Source organism: Arvicanthis niloticus, chromosome 18, assembly GCF_011762505.2.
Source record: "Arvicanthis niloticus isolate mArvNil1 chromosome 18, mArvNil1.pat.X, whole genome shotgun sequence".
Lineage (NCBI taxonomy): Eukaryota > Metazoa > Chordata > Mammalia > Rodentia > Muridae > Arvicanthis > Arvicanthis niloticus.
In genome coordinates this window covers 38751250-38767190 of record NC_047675.1, presented here as the reverse complement: position 1 = coordinate 38767190, position 15941 = coordinate 38751250, and the positions used below count along the sequence as shown (strand labels likewise).

At 38.5% G+C, this 15941-nt stretch overlaps 1 protein-coding gene across 2 annotated transcripts in view; it reads right to left on the bottom strand.

Annotated features, from left to right (window-relative positions):
• Cntnap4 (contactin associated protein family member 4) overlaps positions 1-15941 on the bottom strand; it is a 292284-nt gene that overhangs the window by 73059 nt on the left and 203284 nt on the right. For both annotated transcript variants that reach the window (XM_034523024.2, XM_076915916.1), the window contains 2 exons: positions 13969-14075; positions 10061-10180 (listed from right to left, as the gene is read on the bottom strand). In XM_034523024.2, the coding sequence (XP_034378915.1) occupies positions 10061-10180; positions 13969-14075 (227 nt within the window). The remainder of the gene's footprint in view (positions 1-10060; positions 10181-13968; positions 14076-15941) is intronic.

The following is a 15941-nucleotide window of genomic DNA, read 5'->3' as shown; positions in this document are numbered from 1 at the left end:
ATGCTAATACCATGCATTTGCCATGATTTTGTTTGTTTTATGTTATTTAATCACAGCAATATTTGTGAGAAAGTTATTGGAAAAAATCAGAATTATTGAATTTTTGTAGTTGCATTCATGTAATGAAATCTAATAGTCTAGCTTTTTAAAAATACATCACTATTTCTCTTCAAGAAAGAAACAATGGTACACATCCTAAGTGTAAAATATTATATGTATTATAGATGTAGAATTACATATTATGATGAGGGGCAAAGTGCATATTACAGTTACTAAAATAACTTAAGACTATGTGGTATAAAAATGAAATTGTTTACTTTTTAAATTGTTCACATTACCGGCCAAAATGAAGTCAAATTTTTAATCTCTCTTCAGTCAATGTGAGTATATATCTTTTTCTACCTTTCCTTTGTTTTAAATTGTGTGTGTGTGTGTGTGTGTGTGTGTGTGTGTGTGTGTGTGTGTGTAGGGATGTACATAGGACTGTATGTACCCTTGAAGGCCAGAAGGAGGAATCAGGTGCCATGGTATTTGGATTATTGGTAGTTGTGAATGGATAAATTTGCCAAATTGGGGAAAAGGAGTAATAAATTATAGAATATTCTCCTCTATTTAGCTAATATAGTCATAAGAATCGATAATAGAAACAAGACAGGGATGTCAAGTTTGACTCTATCACTCCTGTGATAATCAAAATAAAAAGATGGGTAAAAGAGACAGGAAAAAAATTTGGTGTTCTCTGCCTTCTGTTTATGGATTATGGTTTTCTGTGAAATGATGGCTGGTTCCTTAATTTTTTCTTTACGTTTCAGTTTAGCATAGGATGTAACCAGCAGGATGCTTCTCTCCAGAAGGTAATAATATATAAGCTAATAAAATTAATTATGGGTGGCCTGCAGAACGGGGTTGAGGTCATCAGATAGAGCTGGAAACCTGGCGTGTGTCTGTGCCCTTCAGAAAGTGTGGTTATAAATAAATAAATAAATAAATAAATAAATAAATAAAATGAAAATAAAATTCTAAACCTCCACTTCCAAGCTTGAATTGGCAGAAGCAGTCAATAGGCCAGGTCAGAAATCCTACAGTTTTTGCTGACTCAACCATAGCCGTTGGAAGTTTAAGGTTATTATTACCAGGAGGCTCCAGTCACCCTGGGCTCTGTCAGCTTGGCTCTTATTGTTCAACAGAACCAATGGCCTTTTCTTGGGGTGAATCTGTTGCTGCACTTGAAGAAGCTTAACTCTGGCTGAGTAGCTTCCAGAAAAGCAAAACAATGAACCTTCTTGGAGCCTTTGTCTCTGGCTCTTTTGGGTCACATTAAGAGGGACCTCCCTACAGTTCAGCTTTCCTCTTCTGAAAAGGTTAAAGCCATCGTGCATGGCCACGATTCAATGGCAGCTCACATAAATGTTTCCTTTTGGAAATACCGAAGTAGACGGACCTTAGCAAAGGTTCTATAAGCAATTTTATTTTCTGATACAAGATGGAACTACATGTGCAGTTAACAAGAAGTTGCGTTTAACAGCCCGTCTAAATCTCCAAGGCAAAGTAGACAGGAAATCATCTGAGATTTTCCAGCCATGGAGGTGAGGGCTCCTGAAGCCATGCCTGAAATCAACTGTGTAGGGTTTAGTAGCAACTTAGTGTTACTTTTCCTGGATGTTCAGACAGGATTAAGGTAACTGAGGTTTCTGGTGGCTTTAGAAATAATCATCGAAAACAAAAGGAACACATGATCCGCAGTGAGTCATTTTACTGGGCACTCTTGGTTTGAGATCAATGACAGTATTTCCCAGGGGTGTCACCAGCGCACAGCATGGCACATGCAGAGGGCATGTGCTGGGGAAATGAGGAAATCAACAAACAAGGAAACAGATAAATAGAAATGGTGTGGTGTCTAGGTTAGAGCACAGCCCAGGAGGTCATCTCATTGCCATCTGTGGTGTCTCTGAAACTTCCAGTTTCATAACTCTCTAAGTGACAAACAACAGAGATGATAGTGACCTGCCATGAAGTATAAAACCATGAATGGGCTATGATGGCATACAACTTGCAAGCCAGCAAGTTATTCTGTCACAGAGGAAGATAGCTACCTTCATCACTCATCTATCTCTGATCTATCTATCCATCATTTCTCTACTAATCATCATTTATCTTCCATCTATGTATTTGTCTATAATTTATTGATGTATCTATTACCTATCTCTTGCCTATCATACAATTATCTATCAGCTATACATCAGCTATATACCTATTATTCATTCATCTATAATCTATCACTTTTCTAAAGTCTATCATCTATCCTTTACCTATCCATCATAAATCTGGATATTATATATTCATCCTTTTATCTACTTATCTATCTATCCACTCATCTACAATATATCATCTGTTCATCATTGTCTATCATCTATCATTTGTCATCTATCTATGCTTTACCCATCACCTAGCTATTCATCTAAAATCTTTCATCTACCTATCTACTCACCGATAGTATATAATAAATATCTGTCATCTATCTACTTATCAACTATCTATCCATTTATAGCCTAACATCTATGTAATCTATCATCTATCTGTCACCAATTATACATTCATTTACCTCCATCTACCATGTATCTATCAAGTTCTAACCCTCTGTCTTTTACGACTATCATCTATTTACCTACCTACCTACCTGCCCTAACTGACCCGGAAGTACTCCTTATTGGGAACCATTTCTCAAAGGGAACCTTAGCTGACATTTCTCACATCCCGGTTCCTTACAAGTCATGACACTTGAGTGCCAGATGCACCTGTGTGTGCTGCAGCAGACTCACGAGACAAGAGCCCAGGCTAGTGAGACACAGGTCGTCTACAGGATGACTGGCACACACACACACACCCCCCAAAGTGAGGACTGTGACTCTGGAATGTAACAAATCTGTATCAGGGAAGTTACAAATCCTTAAATTTTAATTACCCCAGAGGGTGGACAGCAAACAAGCCTTTAAATCTCTCTAGAGCAATTTACTCTCTGTGACTTGCAAGACAAATCTACATTTGAAGGTCTGTCAACCTCATAGTGGTTCTGTGTGTTGCTTTGTTTTACTGTTGCACTTGTAGCTGTTGTTTCTCTGCCTCTCTTAGAAAGAATAACATTGTTCCCTTACAAGTTATTAGGAATTCCTGTGGCTAGACAAGCAACTACCATTTGATTGACAGTCTATTGACTTGCCTCTCCTGCAGCAGAAGAAGACAGCTTGGCCTCTCTTTATACAATCATATTAATAGTCCTAATATATACATGTGTTTGTTATTTTATTTCTCCTTTGAACTGGCTCTAACAGAGAACCCATCTCTCCGTTAATAATAAACTCAACAAAATCTCTAAAGATGTGCTTTCAAGTGTTTACCTTTATGTCCGTTTTAGAGTCAGGCTTTTCATTTTGGAAAAATTATTCCTTACTAAATGCAACAAGAGTTATGGAGTAAGAAAACGAGGGGCAATGAACAAGAAGAGATTGCTGAAACAGGCAGAAAAAAATCTATGGAGTTTTTTAAAAAAAATAGAATGGTAATTTGAGTTTGCCAGTGTCTCTCCCTGAAGAGATTTCTAATACTATGAATTGTAAATAAAGCTACTGAGTAATTAAGGCCTTGATTTACCTGAGGCTGACTGCTATTTTTTAGGGTGATAACAGTATAAAGAAAAAAAACCTGCTGTTTAAGCAACATAGCCACAAAGCTGTGGCTGCCTCATGTTTAATAGCTGAGGGTGATAGATTAGGACTGGAAAGAGCAGGTCGGGAATGCTGTGTTCTGGAAGGCAGAAGAAAAGAACAGGGCCAGCTAACTGTCTTGGTGCTTACACAGCTGCTTCCCTGTTAACCTGAATGGCCACTAAGAAGCCTCTGACTCTGCAATCTCCAAGGGGAAAAAAAATCGAGCTATTTGTGTAAGACCTAGCACCCTTGTCTTACTATTATAACAGCATTGAGTGCCCATTAAGTTAAAGTTGGTGTCTCTGAGCCAACAGAATGGAAGCCTCCTCCCTTAAGAGTTTATCTAGTTGGGCAGTTCAACAACCTGAGTAAGATACTACTCCTCAAGAAGACAGGTTTTTATTAAGCCATGGTAAGAAATAGGGGAAACAATTATCCCTTTGATGGGATAAGACACTTTTCCTTCCCAGGATTCCCACCCACTGGTACTGTCCCTATGAGCCATGGTGAGGTTCTGTAAGGTCTGCTCAGATTTCTCTGCCCTGACTCAAAAAAAAGCCTAGCTTTCCCTTTTCTTCTGGCTCTTTCTTTCAGATGCTGCCAGAACCAACCTGTGCTGTCTCTGGCACTTTGGGCTTTGTTTTCTATGTCTCAAGCACTCTTCACTGCCATGTGGCTGAGACCCATGCCTAGCTCAAACAACTTGGCTCTCTCATTCTCTTTCTTAAGCTTCCACCTATGAATCTGCGATAGACTTTGCCCGAAGACTCCCGCACCATCCAAGCATCTCATTCTTTGAATTTGGCAGAACCAGAAAACCACGGGCTTGGGACAGTTTTGAAAGCCATCAATTTGGGGGAACTCAAGCTCCCCCCGAAAGACTCCTTTTCCCTCCAGGAAACCCTACATCATTATAATAAAAATCACACTAAGCTGCTTGGGAAAAAAAAAAAAGCAGAGATTCCAGCTCAGAAACCCCCAACAGTACAGCAGGGAACAAATTGTTGAAGGCACGGAATTTCCGTTGGTCAAGGGTTTGAAAGCCGCTATCTTAGCTCCCCCTGAAGCAATCTTCTTCACAATGCAATGTTTAATAAAGAGAAACTCCTTAAACATAAAACTATTTCATTATAGCAAGCCAAGTCAGTTTAGAATGGAATAAAACTACCTTCCACCAAACAGGTACATCCTCAGGGACTTATCTAATTCTATTTTTAAATTATAATTACGATGCTCAATCGGCAAAGAAATCTCAGTCTTTAATGTGACTTAAGAAGCTATCCATTGGAAATACAGACTTTTTTTTGTTTATTTGCCAGTGTCAGTCGGTTCGTAATGCTTAGACTGATTTTAATCCACTTGGAATCATTTCCTTCACAGTGATTTTCAAACTTCTATTAGTTTTCTAAGTCACACATTTGCAAGCTACTGATTCAGCAGTGTGCCTGGTTTTCTTGACGGCTATACCTGATTTGGGTAACAAGAAGAGACATGCAACAGGGTACTGATCAAAGTGGGGAAAGGCTTCCGGCTGTAAGAAAAAAAAGAATCAAGATTTGAGTTCTTGCCCGTTGCACCTGATACCATCAGCCTGCCACACTGACACTTGCTAAGTCTTAGTGTCCTCATTTGCAAAAGTAAAAACCAAGGAGACTTTCACACTGTCACATGTGCTTCTCCTGCCTCTGGCTGGGGTTGTTATATTCTGAGTTGCCTCTTTTGTTGGACTATGTTTTAATATTCTGTAGCTTCCAGAGACAAGGAGCTGTCCCTGAACAACTGTGTCTTGGCCCTCAACATCTGGCAGACGTAATTCAGCAATTTGCATATGCTGATGCATGCCTGGATTATTATCCATAGTAGCATGCAATATAGTTGATCCCATCATTTATAGATCTTTATTATTTGTGAATTCATCCACTTGCTGGAAATTTATGTGTAACCCTGAAATTTTCTAGTCATTTGTAGTCATGCACAGAGCAGCAAAAATTGAGTTCAGCCAGAGCTGAAGAAACAGCTGCTCCCTGCCTCCTGCTTCAGTGTTCGTATTGGAAATGGATGGAGTTATGATCTATTTTGTAATCTTTCCCTTTCTCTCTTCTAGTTGATGATATTGCTGTTTAAAATGCCCCCTAATACTGCTGAAGTACTGAGAATCACCATTAAGCACAAACCATGATTTGAACGTAAAACGAGTTAGCACTGCTCAGCATTAGGTCCCAATGCTTTGGGTCATGAATTCAATGTCAATGAATCACAGATCTCTCTCTTTCTTCTCTCTCTTCCTCCCCCCCACCCCCATGTATGTGTGCATGCATGCATGTGTGTGTGTGTGTGTGTGTGTGTGTGTGTGCATATGGATATGTGTGTGTATAATGTCTTCAACCTTAAACACATATGAAGGATTAAATATTGATCTATTGGGGAGAATGCTATTACCAGAGGCTCTTGAAAACCTATCTTACTATGTTCCGCTTAGGAGCAATGATTTAGTATTTTTTAATCTAATGTCCATGGTGACTTTATGGAATATGACTACCGCAAATCAAGAAATGACTTCTCCCACCTCACTTTCTATTGCTCTCTCTGTCTCTCTGTCTCTGTCTCTGTCTCTGTCTCTCTCTCTCTCTCTCTTTCTCTCTCTGTGTGTGTGTGTGTGTGTGTGTGTGTGTCTGTGTGTCTGTGTGTCTGTGTCTGTGTCTGTGTGTCTGGAAACCTCAGAGACCAGAGATATTTATTAATTTACATAGGTCTTATTTTCAGAATCACAACTATCACCTCATATGTACACAACTAGCCCATAAAGCATTCATGGGAACATGATTTTTACAGCTTTTCTGGGCATTGTGGTTAAGTTTTACCATCCTCTATGAACTAGACACATTTAAAAATTAATCTGAACATTCAAGTGCCTACCTTACATAGAATCATCCTGTGTTCTTGGTGAATTCTTTTTTTCACAGTTAGTATATCTAAATTTCCAGAGCAGACCAATGTATGCATACAAAAATCTGAGGGTCATAGTTTTCAAACAGCACATGCAAATCTGCATATATAAAATAACCATTGGGAAAGACTGTTTGTGGTTCTATGCCTCTCCTGATCTCAGAGAACAAACCCCCCTGGCACTGTCTGGGAATCTGTAACCTGCAGACTGTACAGTCACACACGGGAGGTAAACCTGTCGAATCAGCATGTGTTTTAGATTGCTTTGGTCTCCAGAACTGTTTCCTCAGCGGTTGCCAATTCATGAAGCCACCAAGCAATGTATTTGAAAACTCTCTAAAGTTATGTTCTACAGTAATTCTCGCCCCACAAAAATCAATAGCCCAGGATTAACCACTGCCTTGTGGTTTTTTAGAATTACATATTAGTGTAGACCTGTTGTTATCCTCTGTTCAGCCATCTCCTTCACATCTTGTTTGACTGCGTGACAAGACATCATCAACACAAAATGAGTTAAATGAAATTTCTGATGTCCACTCCTCAACCCCTTTTCTGACTTCATCTCCAATAATGCAAAGACTTTGGCTGTCCATGCTTCTTTTTGCTTTCTTGCATCTCATATGTGTGCCACACGATGGGCTGGTCTCCTTCCCCATCTGCATTGCTATTGGTCAAAGGCAATGGCACCACTACCAGCTTGTCGCTAGACATCTGCCGTGCTGATTTGATGGGTTGTTCCCCCATAAGTCTCTAGAATTTGAATAGTTGATCCGCAGCTGGTGGTGGTTCTTTTTGAGAGGGATTGGGAAATAGAATGTGGGGAAAGAATCTCACCAAGGGCAGGCTTTGCGACTTGCTCTCTGCATCCTGTTTGTGTTTTGAGATGTGAGTTTCTGACTGCAGCTCCAGCCGCCTGCTACCTGCTACCTCTGCCCTCCCTGCCATCATGGAATCTCACCCCGTTGAACTATAACAAACCCATCCTCTTTTATATGTTGCCTTAGTTTTATCAAAATAGTAAGAAAGTAACTGACGTGGTTTTGCTTCCTAAATGACCTCCTAACTTTATTGTTATATCTATTGTTTCTTTGCCCTTGGACAGGCATTTGTCACTATGAGAGCAACTATAGCCCTATCAAAGGAGTTCAGGTTGTATACACCATATAAGATTGTACTTTAAATGTGTTTCCCCCTCACCCAGGATAATGCCCAAAGACCTTAAGTCTCTGTAGTAAGGACCACATAACTCTCCCTCTACTTCTGCCCTCTATTTGAATCTCTCTTTATCTTTTACTATGCCCCATTCACTGGCCATACTCAAAGCTAACTTGGGTTTGTTGCTGGTTTCCGAGTATGCTTGGAAGTCTCAGGACTTGGCATCTGCTATTGCCTCTGCCTGGAATTTTCTTTCTTCAGATAGAAGAACAACAATGCATGACTCGATTCAAAATTGCCCCCTTGGCTTGCTATGCTTTTCTTAGTGCTATGGATGTCCAACCACAGCACTATGTCATGTCACATCCTGTGCTGATGGAAATTATCTATGCCATGAAGATCAGGATAACTTTTACTATAGGTGACTCAGCAGTTAAAATTTGACTGGCAATTATTTGGTTTTAGTTAAAGTACTTATATTTGCTTAGATTGATAAAATGCATTTGAAATTACTGAACCTTGGAATTAATTTTAATCAATTTAGAGTATAATGTGGCTGGCATATTGGACAAAACAGTATACCTAGAATATAGATATGCCTTCTTTTTTTGATGTTTATATACAATTTCCCTTGGTGCCAGTTGTTGAAGTGGTTACCTTTCTCTCATTACCCACTTCTCTCATCTTGGTAAAAACTCAGTCATCTAGACTATAAAAAAGTCTCTCTTTTGTTCTATTTACTAATGTTTATACCTGATAGAACTGAGTCCTTCAGCTCTGTTCTTCAAGACTGACTTGTTTCTGACCCTTTCCTATGTGTTCATAAAGTATATAATCTACTTATCCACTCTCATCGAAATAATCACACCAACCTACAAACAAAAACACCACTGGAATTTTAATTTAAGTTTGTAGTAAAAATCAATATCAATCTTGCAGGAACTGACATTTTACAATGTTGAGTCTTTTAATTAATGAAAATTTTATATTCCTCTATACCACTAGGATTTTAAATTGTATGAAGGACATTTTATACCTATCCATGAGAAGCCTTGTAAATCCTCTATTGTATTTTTTTACCAGGTATTTGAGTTTTGAGGCTGTTGGAGATCCGATCATAAAAAGTTCATTTTCTAATTGCATACTACTGGTATATAGAAACAAACAATTCTATGTTAACTTGGGATCCAGTAATTATTATAAATTAAAATAATTTACTAGGGTTCTTCAGGATATTTTAATATATAATTTACTAATCTATGAATAATGAAAGTCATAGGCCATCCTTTCCCATCCTTGTGCTTTTTCTACCTCTTGTATTGGCTAAGACCTCCCAAACAGTAGTGGACAGAATGCTGTTCACACTGGCAAGGTGGGGAAAGTTCTCAATATTTACAAGCGGTTACCCATGTTGAAAGATCTTTCTGAGCACTCTGGTTCTTTGTGAATTGTAGGTAGATGTTGAATTTAATCAAACCCATTTTTTTCTGTGACCGTTAATTTATGTCTGAGTTTATGTAGAATAGAAATTCTAGAAGACAAATCAATTTCATAGTTGCACATATTTAAAACAATGGCTCTTTTTCAGATCTTTCTTTCCTAGGCATCGACTGCTCTGACAAAGGTGTGTGTTTTGAGACACAATAGGAAGCATTTATTTTTAGAAACACTGCTCAGTTACCACTTGTATACAGACTAACAGTATTTTAAATTATTAACATTCAACTAGCACATCTGTTAAATATTTACGTTGCTTTGTACTAAATAGTACTGTGATGCTTAGTTTTAATGATCATCTTGCTACAATCTTGACTCTCCTGGGAAGAGAGTCCCGATGAGGAATTATCTAGAGAAGGTTGGTCTGTGTGTGCCTGTCTGAGGATGATTTTCTCCTGGGAAGACTCAGGCTGCCATGGGTAACGTCATTGCATATGCTAGACTATGTAAGAGTAGAAAAAGCTAGCTGAGTACTAAGCAAGGTTATATTAATAACCTCTGTTCCTCACTGTAGGTGCGACGTAACTAGGTCCTGTTGCCATGACTTCCTACAAAAGATAGATCAGAATCTAGAATTGTAAGCTACCATAAGCCCTTCCTCCTCTAAGTTACCTTTTGTCAGGGTAATCACAGCAACAGAGAGGAAACTAGAACTAATATCTGCTTCAGTCATGTTGCAGATTAGATCAATGTTACACTTACTTTGTCTTAAGCATTAAAAGCAGATTTATCTAGTAAATGGAAGTGTGTAAACTCACCAGTCATATTGCAGTATAAGAGGAATGGCCGCAGAGGACCACTTCCATCTGAGTCGATGTAGTAGAATCCAGAAGCATTTCCTTGGTGCTTATAGGCTTCACATGACTGCTCATAGACAGCTGACAGAGAGAAAGAGACATCATAAATGAAATAACATGAAACAAATCTCTCAAATTTTAAAAAGATTTACAGTAGATCCCCAATTCTATGCACATCGCTGGCCAAGGGAACAGGTAACATTTATATTTTAAAACACAATCCATCCTTCTTTTCTTTACAAATTAATATGGATGAAATGGATAACATACAAAAAAATGAGGTTGTATTTTATGACACTTTTATCACCAAAGGAGAAGGAGACTATTAGATCAAAATGAAAATATAGCTTACTTTTTATGGTGGAAGAACTTGGGAAGAGAAGACAGCTATTTAAATGTTAAGACCTTTGTAAGTATAATGTGGTATCTTGTGGTACCCATTTCAGAATATCTAATTCTAGTATCACCTTGTAATAACCTAACATCTGAAGTACAATACCATAACCTTCAGAGCTAATCAGGTACTTCCCAATAATTATGCAATGGGGACATTTTAAATAATATTTGAACTATGTTACTTTCTCACATCAACTTAACTACAGGTAAACATTTTTCTTCAAAGGGGGGAAAATGATTTGCCAAGTTCTTCATCTATAGTTTTAAATGTAATTATGAAACTTCTCTAATGCTCTTTAATGAGCATTCAACACAATTAAGATGCAAAGCAGAGGAAATATTCATATGAAATATGCCCCCAAGTGGTCTCATTGTGTTGTGATCCGTAATTGAATTTTTTATTATAGGAGTGTATATTTGCCATGCATAAGGCTTGATATTAACATCTGCGAAATGCACACTTCTCATCGAATGCCCAGCCAAATGTACTAGTAACTTCCATTAGGTTTTTAATTCCATGAAATCTGAAATACAACAAACCTCTGGTTAGCCTCCCCGGAATCAATTTAAAATTTTTGAAAATTGTGTTAATGAATGTTTGGACAACATGAAACATTGCAGCTAATTTGTAAAAAGTTACAATTTTTTTCAGAATATTCTGGAACCTCCCTTCTACATTATTGCTCTGCAATTTGATGGCTTCATTTCTTCCTATTTAAATTACATAGATGGAGACATAAGGACGCAGTGGTTTGTGGCTATATTTGCATTGTGCATTGAAGTGGGCATGTAAAATGGTTAGTTTTATATTCTACGGGGCATTTGCATATGGTTATAAATGCCTTAAAAGTGGTTGCCAGAGACAGACACATAACTTTGGGATGCTGATGAGTTCCCAAAAGCACACAAATGGACAAGGAAAATATACCTTTTAAAACTTTATTTTTATGTTTTAAGATTTACTTTTATTATTTTTAATTACATGAAAGTATGTGAGTGCGTGTGCATGTGCATGTGTGTGAATACAGATACCAGAGGCCAGATACAGAGGCCAAAAGAGTCAGATCTTTCTGAAGTTTTGGCCCCCTGGTCTGAGTGTTGGAAACTGAAGTCAGGTTCTCTGGAAGAGCAGTGCGTGCTTTTAAATGCTGAGCCAACTCTCTAGCCCATTGTTTTTTGTTTGTTTGTTTTGTTTTGTTTTTAATTAAATGTATGCATGTGTGGGTGGAGTATGTGAGCATAAGTTCAGGAGCTTTGGGAGGCCAGAAAAGTTGAATCCATTGGAAATGGAGTTGTAGAAGGTTGTGCGATGGTTCAAGAGGGCACTGATAACAGAATTCAGATCCTTTGTAAGAGCAGGACTGGAGCTCAGCTGATGAGTCATCTCTCCAGACCCAAATGGGAAATACCTTTGCTTTAATGTTCACTAACTGAACTTATATGGCATGATGGTTATTTCCTAATTCAACCCTTTTCTATTTGAAAACAAGCTCTATTAATCCAGTCTAGCCTCAACCAGCCACATGCTGAGATTCCAAGAGAATCTTCTAGAAGACTTCATCTTTGCTTCTACACTATGACCAACAGTATTGTTCTCACCCTGTTTCTCAGAACATTGTGGACAAAAAGCCTTCAGCTCTGTTTAAGTATTCTGCTTGTGGACCTATCCTGTTAATTTTCTAATCACATTATGGGCTATGTGTCAAAGGACCTTTCTATTTCCCATTCAAGTTTCTCCTCAGAGCTGTTTGTGTTTACAGTTACATTCACTTATTAATAACAATAAAACAAGCAGAGTCAATTCCAATACATTTGATAGCTTTCAGATTTGAATCATTTATTGTAGTGGAGATGGTAAATGATATTTTAAAAAAAATTGAGATATACTGTCCGTCAGTAGCTGAGTGACATAGTTGAGGAACGTAGCCTCTGGTGACAGCTTAGGTGAGGTTTCATCTCCAGTGAACATTTTTTACAAGATCTGAGGAGACACTGCAATATATATAATCAACTTGACTGTGGACCCATGAGGAACTGATAGGGCCTACGGAGTCTCTTGAACAGTCTCTCTACTCTTGAACTAGAACTTCTTGGAGTCTTCTGTAGCATGTCCAGAAATAAGAGCCAAGGATTCTGATTCCCACTCAAGTAGGGACACAAAACAATGAGCTGTATGGTTGACCTGCCCAAGGTTGTATGGCAATTGACTTTGCAGTGGACACTCTTGCTTCAAGTCAACTTCTGCTTCTGTGTTGCTCAGAATTTAAGACATAATATCAAACAGTGGGTGTGGAGGATAAGCATTTGGGTCACTCCCTTATTGAACAAGTATTGAACAAGTAGACTACAGAAATAACATAAGGCTTGCAGCTTAAGTAAATATTTCAGTAGAAAAAAGGCGCATGGTTTATAATATAGAAAAATATGTGCTGTGACCTCAGGCTCTGGAGCTCCTCCATTCTGCCTACTCTCTGTAAGTCAACTTGGGAAGCTTATTAATATCCCTAAATTATATCACGAGTTAACTAGGCCAGTAACAGTACTGACTTAATAGGGGATTATCAGAATCAAATGACTTAGCATGTATGAAATAACAAATCTACACTTGGAATTTAGAAAGTGCTCAATAAAATTAACTATATTACTATAATAATTGCCTGTCCTACTTAGATGCCATCAACTCATTAAACAGATCTTAAAGGAGACTTAATTCCTAATAGTGTGGTTTAGGAGATAGGGTTTCTGGGGGTGGTGAGGTCATGGGAGTAAAGTCTTAATGAAAGATAGGCAATGGGGCTCATAGAGAGCTATCACTCTTTGGGCTGTGTGGGAACACAGGAAGAAATCGACAATCTGTGAACCAGAAAGCAGGAAAGCCTAAGATTTGAACTCCCGTAAACTTGAATTTCCAGCCACCAAACTGTAAGAAACCAATTTAGACTGTACCTAAGCCAGCCAATTTATGGTATTCACTTATCAATGCCCAAATGAAACACCACTCTCTTGGATGGTACCTGATGAATGAATCTCCATACCACCCATCCCAGGCCATCCAACATGGCTTCTGAAAATACTTTCATTTTTTGGAATCAACAAAGAATCTGGTAACTGATCCTAATTCAACATATACTGTTCTTCTAGAAAGTTCTCAGTCAAATGGTGTCCAGTTTGGGTAGCAGAAAGTGACCACACAGTCTACATCTTATTTTATTATTTTGTCTTTCACTGTCTTTTCCTTTTTGTACACATTTTTGTCCTTTCTAACTATCTGACCTCCCTCCTTTTTGTTTTATATGTTTCTATGGTGATTTTTATGAAATGAGGTGTGGACTATAAACTAGAACCAAATGGGTGCTGAAATTCAGGCTATGTATCCCAATACAAGGTCACACAGGTCACATAGGCACAGATATCAGAGAAAGCAATGCAAAGGAAGCAGAAGGCAGAAGAGCAAGCAGGTGCGTATGGCTTACAGCTGTGACAAGTGGCTCCTGTGTACCCCGTGTTTGTGCAGTTACAATGAAAGGTGCTCCAAGACTGAGAACATTCACCACCATGCTCACAAGAGTTGGGCAAACACCTAAAAGGAAGAGAAGAAGCTGTTAATCACTGTGAGTGTTGATCATTGGTCACAAATGGTCATATGAAACAAGGATGTTGACCACATAGAGAGCAAATTCCACATGACCAATGGTTACACAGTCTGGTACTGAGGCACTTGTCTAACAGAACTAAACCTTGGGGCATTAAAGTCCTTTGGGTTTGACCAATTCCCAACTACATCTGACGACTCATTAACACATATCACCATATAACAGCTCTTTATTTTCCCTAAGTTACATACTGTGGAAGTCAATGCTAGCCAGACTAAAACAACTTACAGGAAATAACTTTACATCATCTGAGTTACAATACTGCTTGAGAATGGGAACGCAGATTGACTGAGGAAAGGGTAAGGAAAGAGAGAATGGAGAGGAAAGGATGTTCACAGATCTAGAAATGCCCAAGCATGCCCAGTGTCCACTGATACATGCCAAGCAGTGTTGGGCTGTTTTCTGCTGCTGAACCTAACTCATGAGAACTACCCTGGTTATTGTAACTTTCCAAGAGAAATAACTGCCCTACTCAACAGCTATCAAGCACAGTACGTTTACCCACTTTAGGTAGCTCAGTTCCGACATTAAATCATAATACATCCTTTTAATCACAACCTATGCTCTAGAAGCAACATCAGGAATAATGTATTTTTAAAATAGAGGATCATGGGAAACCAATAGGGAGAAAAAATAGTGAGCATAGCACATCATTTGATCTGACTCTAGGCTTTGAAAAGTTACACAGGGTCCCGTACAGGTCAGCAGTCCAAAGACTAAACAATTGTGTCTCTTTTCAATTTATATGAATCACTTTATATCAGAGGACTCACTGTATATATACTGAAAAGAGCATAATGCTAAGATAATTAAAGTGTTCTTTACTGAAGCACTTAAAATATACATCATATCACATAACTAATTTTTTAAGGATTTACTTTAATTTTAATTGTGTGTGTGTGTGTGTGTGTGTGTGTGTGTGTGTGTCTGTGTGTGTGTGTGTCTGTGTGTGTCTGTGTGTGTGTGTGTGTGTATACATGTGGATGCTGGTGTCTGAGGAGGCCAGAAGAGGGTATGAATTTCCAAGAAGCTGAAGTCTCAGATGGTTATAGACCACCCAAGGTGGGTGCTAGTAACCAAACTCTTGTCCTCACCATAAGTAGATTTTCTTTTTAAGTGATAAGCCATTTCTCCTGCCCCAAGATAACCTAATATTTCTCATTGTGGCTGAGAGCTCCTGTATTAAAATCAAAGGGTCAGGTTTATCTTTCAACAAAGGGGCATAGTGAAGATTGTCTAAAACACTTGGGAGAATCTTGAGAAAAGAAGTTGAGGACCCTCTGCTGAAGTCTGAAGCATTCCTGGTGGGCTTAGATGGTTCCGACTTTGCCCTCGGCTTGGATAAATGCTAGCTAAGTTTCTTGTAGGCCACAGTCGTTTACCAGCCTCTCTTTAGAGCTTTTCTGTTAGAAAATGATCAACTGTGAATTATTTCTTGGTCTTTTTGAGAAATAAATCTTCTCTAACCTCTTACTAGTTTTCTTAACCAGGAAGGGCTCTCAGCAGGACTATGCCTTTGAGATGCTAGGATGCAAATACCAATGACAGAACCTGTATTCCTTCTCTCCATAGAAGGACCTGAATCTAATTAAGTTCTATAAATACAAACAGACGTTACATAATCACATTGACAATCAACTGCTAGGAGATACATGCTCATTAAACTCTTTGGACCTATAGCAGGATGAAAAAGACAGAAGATAGTAAGGGGCCCTGGAAGGAAGGAAACCCCTTGTCCTGACATCTGTGTTGCTTTCTGCTGAATAAGTGTCGAGAAACCTCGACACAACTGA